We start from the raw sequence: 6,231 nt of genomic DNA, 5'->3' as shown, positions 1-6,231 counted from the left end.
AAAAAAAAAAAAAAAAGAATGAGGACGTCCTGAGTTTTGCAGGCAAATGGATTAGAACTAGAAAATATCATCCTGAGTGAAGTAACTCAGACCCAAAAGGACATGCATGGTATGTACTCACTAAAAAGTGAATATTATTTTTTTTTAAAAGTACAGAATACCCAAGATACAGTCCACAGAACTAAAAAAGCTCAACAAGCTGAAGTGCCCAAGTGAGGATGCCTCAGTTCCACTTGGGAGAGAGAAGAAAGCAATAACAAGTGGGGAGGTAGGGAGGGACCTGGGAGGGAAAGTGGACAGGGGGTGGGGAAGAGGGGAATCTGATCTGGTATTGGGAAGGGAAAAGGACTAAAGGCCTGATAGCCAGCAGAAAGAATTGAAACAGGTAACCTTGGGGGTGGGCGTGGGGGATAGGCGATTGGGGGGACTCCCCAGAATGCATCAGAGAGCTGGCAGGTAGAGAATCTCAGGTCTCAAAGGGAGGGACCTTAGATAAAATGGCTGGCAGTAAGGAGAGGGAACTTACAGAGCCCACCTCCAATAGGAAGACAGGCCATCAAGTGAGGGAGGGGGTTGTCATCCCACAGTCATACCTCTGTCCCATAATTGTTCCTGTCTGAAAGAATTATAGGGATGGAAATGGAGATGCGCCTGAGAAAAAGAAGGTCCAGTGACCGGCCAAAAGTGGGATCCAGGTCAAGGGGAGGTCCCAAGGCCTGACACTATTACTGAGGCTATGGAGCACTCATCAAAAGAGAGGACCAGCAATCTCAATAAATATGGTCCCCTGAGATCTCTCAAACAATGGACCACCAACCAGGCAGTATACACCAGCTGATATGAGTCCCCCAACGCACATATAGTAGAGAACTGCCAGGTCTATGTTCATTCAGAAATGATGCACCTAACCCTTAAGAGACTGGAGGCCCCAGGGAGTTTAAAGGTCAGGTGGGGGTGGGTGGTGATATCCACATAGAGACAGGGTGCAGAGGAGGTGTGAACCGGGGTGGGGAATAAAATCTGAAGTATATATATATATATATATATATATATATATATATATATATATTAAAGGGGGCTATTATGACTGCCATCCAGAAGACTCAACAAGCAGCTGAAAGAGTCAGATGCAGATATTTGCACCCAACCATTGGACAGAAGCTGCAGACCCCTGTGGTTGAATTAGGGAATGCTGTAAGAAGCTGAGGAGGAGGGTGACCCTGTAGGAGGACCAGCAGTCTCAATTAACCTGGATGCCCAGGATCTCTCAAACACTGGACCACCAAACAGATAGCATATACCAGCTGATATGAGGCTACTGACACATATATAGCAGAGGACTGCTGCGTCTGGGTTCAATCAGAGAAGATGCACCTAACCCTCAAGAGACTGTAGGTCCCAAGGAGTTTAGAGGTCAGGTGGGGTGGGGGATGGGGACATCCTTGTAGAGACAGGGGTACAGGGAGGAGGTATGGGGTGTGGAACAGTCAGAGGGTGGACAAGGGGGTGGGAATAAAATATGGAGTGTAAATAAATAAATATTTTTAAATAACACATTATTTATATTTATTTTAACCTTTTTAATACTAGTCATCACCTGCACAGAGACCCACAGGCTTGTCCCACTCATGTGTCTCAGAAATACATTATCTCAATGCTCAGGTCAAAGTTTCTTTGAAGTGTGTGAGATAAAAGGCATAAGTAGAGGTGAGACTTACTCATTTTGCTTAACATGATCAGACATCTGTACAACTTGACTGGGAAAACTCATGGTTGCAGCCTGGAGGACGATGCCATGTTGTACAATCTAAGCACTGCCAAGAGGAAAAAATGAAAGCTGTTCAAAATCACCAATGTTGAGGTAAGTAAGAAATCCCAGAAGGATGAAGTAAAGAAAGGGAACAGAAGTGATGAAATGACATACTTTGTTAATCTTGCTTTGGAAACTCATCCATCACATGTGAAAGACTCATAAGAAGAACAAGATGCACATCTGCTACAAATGTGGGGTAGGGGGCTAGATCCAACTTCTGTATGTTCTTTGGTTGGTGCTTAAGTCTCTGTGAGGCCCCAAGGGTCCAAGTTAGTTGACTCTGTAGGTCATCTTGTGGTGCTCTTGACCCATCTAGATCCCTCAGTCCTCCTCTCCTCACACTCTTCCACAAGATTCCCCAAGAGAAGCTCAATAATTCTAAATACTCATAAGTCCAGGATTGGTAATTTATTTCTACCAAGTCACTTTAATGGTTAGAAGTCAGTTGTTTTATTTGTATTTTAAAAGAATGACCTTTTGGTGGTCTGATAATTTATTGTTATTTTATAAATCTTTACTCCACTTTTTTTCTTCTTCTTTAGGGGTAAATTGCTCTACTGTTGATTTATATGGATACTGCTACCTAAAATTCATGTTATCATTTTTAAATACTATTTTAACAGCATGCCTCAACAATGATAAAGTTTTAATTTCACTAAGAGTATTTTAAGTGAGCTATAAATTTACAATAATAATAATAATAATCTGAAAAGGGCAAATAGGCAAAAAGTAAACTCTTCCTTCTTCTATGTCCTTTGATGAGGACTACCACCAGAAGGTGTGTCCCAGATTGAGGGTGGGTGTCCTGAGTTCAAATTTTCCAGAATTAGAGAGGACCTTCTCACCTCAAATGATCCAATCAAGAAAAACCCTTTTCCAGCTTACTCAGCTGGTTGGATTATACTTGATTCCATAGGTAGTCAAGTTGATAACTAAAATTGTCCACAACAAAAAGAAAGAGTTAAAACTATTTTTATTCAAGGAAAATAAGATTTTTTTAGTGTAGCTACCAAAGGAAAAAATTAAAAAAAGAACATGGAACTAAAGGCTTCAGTTTTCAAAATACCACAAAATACCATTCCATTATTACAAAAGAGAATGATTTTGAAAAGTAAAACACCATGAAGCAGCTTAAGTTACAAATTACTAAATTACAAAAGGGGAACTATTTTTTTAAATGTAAATCAGGATGTTTCAGTGTCCAAGGGCAAACAATGTTGGAGTGGAGAGACCTGGGAACACATCCTTAACAGACTGGGCAAGGCTGATCCCTGCACTGACAGAGTAAAGAGGCTCCATGAGCTTTGGGAAGAAAAGAAGGTAGGGTTTTCCACCACTGAGTCGACCATGAGAGACATAGAGACACCATCATGGAGCAGACTTGGAGTTTGGAGTATAGTGTACACTGTGGTTATGACAGCATTTGATTTCACAATCACAGGTTGTGCTAGCATAACATTTGGATTGTGTGACAATACATTATTTATCTCCATGAATGTCTTTTATGTAATTATCTCTGAGAGCAGCCAAAAAGGGGGGTACAGTGGTAGGATTAGTCTCGGATCTAAGAAACACTAAGATTGGAGTGAGGAACTTCATAATGGCCTTCTAAAGAAGAAACTGACTTCTGTCCATCCTGTGAGAGGTTTGGAAGCCAATGTTTGAGTCTCAGGTAAGATCCCAACTTGGCCTCATCTCTGGGTGAACCTAACCTAAGAACTCAAGAGATCCATGGCCAACATCAGACTTTGGGACCCAGAAAACAACCCTGCACTGTTTAAACCCCCATGTTGAAATTAATTTTTCTTGTAGTTGCAGAAAAATTTGTTACTGTCCCTGTGTAGAGTGGGGCTGAATGTTTAGGCATAAGCAGCAATCCTGGCTGATTGCTGGCTGGGAATGATTGACTCTTATCTCCAGGGTAATTTCCTGTGGCATAGAGTCTGATTCCCAGGTTTTTTTCTCTGTCCTGAAGGCCAGACTCTTTGAAAGGAAAATTTTAGGAAGCTTCAGTTCTAAACCTAATTGCTGCAATGGAAACTTCCTTGTTTCTGACAACTAGGGAATCCATAGGCAAGGCACTCAGCAACATTGTACTCCTCACTTAAAACACAAATCCTCTTATCTATTTTTTTTTCTCTCCATACAACCAGGCATTTAAAGTGGGCATCAGCAAGTAGGGGTCGCAGTAGCTAACGTGTTCCTTGTGTCTATCTTCCCCAGTTTCCAGTCCAGGCCTGAGGGTGGAAGGAGTTAGACCATGATCCTGTATTCATACCCAATATACTGGTTGGAAAAAGTAAGAGGGGCAGAAAGTGGAAGGGCCCTGGGGCCAATGGCACCTTAATTTCAGTGGGTCCACAGTCCAGAGACATTCCATTTGGCCAGCATCATCTGTGGCTTTCCAATTTCTTGGCCTGGGTGTGATCAGGATCCATGCTGTAATGCCAGCTGTCTTCATAGCCTTGGGACTGGAGAGAATCACTTATAGGTACCTTCCCAAGTTGGTTTCCGTGCTGTTTTGGTTACTGTCTGAATGCACCAAACAGTATTAATGGACTCAAACATGGGGAAGCTGTGCTGAACTCAGAGGCCAGCTGGATCTCTCAGATACTCTAATGAATAGCCTGTATTGGAGGACTGGGGGTCTATGGTGACTTGAAAAAGGAATGGTTAGAGTTCTGCCAACTGCTGGTCTCTGAGCCTGGGAAGCAGTGTGTGTGTGGGGGGGTGTCTTGCAAGCATAATCTTTAAGGGGATAAATCCTTTCCTGTACAAGATACAGTAAGCTCAAAGCAAAGCAAAGGAAGGAGGCCTACCCATCCTTCTCTGGACTCTAATGAGAATTTTGTTAGTTTTTTTCTTTTTAAATGTCCTATTTATTCTTCTTACCTGGCCAAAACTCTGAGGTCTATAAGAACAATGAAAGTTTCAATCTATGTCTGAAGCCTTAGCTATTAATTGAGAGGTTTTCACTATGAAAGCTGGGCCATTGTCAGACTTCATTGCTAGTGGNAGGCCAAATCAGGACACCAGGTCCTGGAGGAGCTTCTTAGCTACAATGTGAGCATTTTCAGGCCTAGTAGGGGAATACTTCTTTCCATCCAGAAAAAAAGGTATCTATTAAAAGCTAGCAAATACTTTTATTCTCTCAGAAAACGCTTGATCTTGGTAAAGTGAGTTTTCCCAGAATTCATCGGGGTATCTNTCTCTCATTCTGACGGTTTCTTGGGAAAGGGCTCTCTGTTTTGAATTTACTTTNGCACAAAACTGGCATCTNGCTGAGTTATACTTCACTAGGCTGTGCAGCCTAGGTGTAACACACCTTGGTCTGGGAAACTCAGAAAGTTTTGTGGACCCTGGATGAGAAGCCTGGTGAACTTCAGGTCCCAGAGTCCTGTCAGTTAGTTGCTTCTGGGGAAATGATCCTTCCCTCTGCTGTCCTCCACCAACCTTAGGGTTTGAGCTGTCCATTTCTTCTTCACCATGGAGTCTCAGGCAGTACCATGTTTGTGAAATGTCATCAGAATATCAATAGGTCCCGCTGGTCTGAGGACTGTTTGTCAGGCAGCCAGGTCAGCAGCCTGGCAATGGAGGAGAGAAGTTTGTAGTGAAGCCAAATAGCCTCTAGGAGGGCCAAGAATTTTTAATGGCCTTTGTCCCAGCAGTGAGAAGTCCTCTTTCTATATAGATCATACTGTGGACATGCCTGGTAGTAAAACCATGTGGNCTGACAGACTGTGTATTTTGTGGTGGACTTTCCTTCTCTACATCTGACAGCCTGGGCCAGATCTATCACTTCTGCTCTCTGTNGAGAAGTACCTGGCTTGGGCCCAAACAGATTTCATTATAGTAACTACTGAAGCTCCCAGATACCTGGTTTCATCTTTCTTCTCCTGACAGTCATGGATATGCAACTGTATCATCACGCAAGAGGGTGGCTGAACTGATAGAGGTGGATCTCTCAACCCTACTTGAGGGTGGGCCAGGAGGAGGAATGGTACTGTGTCACACAGTCATGAAACAGTCAGGATTCTAGTCCTCCTTAGCACACAGCACCTATTCTGTCATGGGGTCCTGGAAGTAAATGATCCTGACCCCAGAGTNGACTTGTTTGCTTTCTTTCATTAGACTAGCTGTAGCCACAACAGATCTTAGACAGATGGGCTGACCAGTGGCCACAGGGTACAACTGTTTGGACAGGTATGTCACAGGACATTTTCATGCCCCCAATGTTTAGGTTAAACCTCCTGAGTTTAGTCTCAGTTGAGATTATGGGCTAGTGTCACACAGGTTTGCTGGTCTATCTCAGCATCACTACAGGCAGAAATATCCAGCTGTACCTTAGAAAACTTGAACCTGTCTTTAGTCTTTGGAGTTGGAATCTGAAGGATGGCAACAATCCTACTCTGAGACAG

General features: G+C 43.0%; 1 protein-coding gene and 1 long non-coding RNA gene across 2 annotated transcripts in view; one reads left to right on the top strand and one right to left on the bottom strand.

Moving 5' to 3' along the window:
- Window positions 1–1,726: 1,726 nt before the first annotated feature.
- LOC115030073 lies at window positions 1,727–5,389 on the bottom strand. The gene is made up of 3 exons (XR_003835672.1): window positions 5,267–5,389; window positions 4,156–4,284; window positions 1,727–1,814 (listed from the first exon to the last, which is right to left on the bottom strand). It is a non-coding gene; the product is annotated as an uncharacterized LOC115030073 (long non-coding RNA).
- Window positions 5,390–5,462: 73 nt separating this feature from the next.
- The window catches only part of LOC110287040 (diphosphoinositol polyphosphate phosphohydrolase 3-alpha-like), a 22,890-nt gene continuing 22,121 nt past the window's right edge, over window positions 5,463–6,231 (top strand). The window contains exon 1 of the mRNA XM_029473494.1: window positions 5,463–5,480. Within this exon, the coding sequence (XP_029329354.1) occupies window positions 5,463–5,480 (18 nt within the window). The remainder of the gene's footprint in view (window positions 5,481–6,231) is intronic.

Source organism: Mus caroli, chromosome X, assembly GCF_900094665.2.
Source record: "Mus caroli chromosome X, CAROLI_EIJ_v1.1, whole genome shotgun sequence".
Classification (NCBI taxonomy): domain Eukaryota; kingdom Metazoa; phylum Chordata; class Mammalia; order Rodentia; family Muridae; genus Mus; species Mus caroli.
Note: the sequence above shows the minus strand (reverse complement) of the source record. Positions and strands in the feature narration are given on the sequence as shown.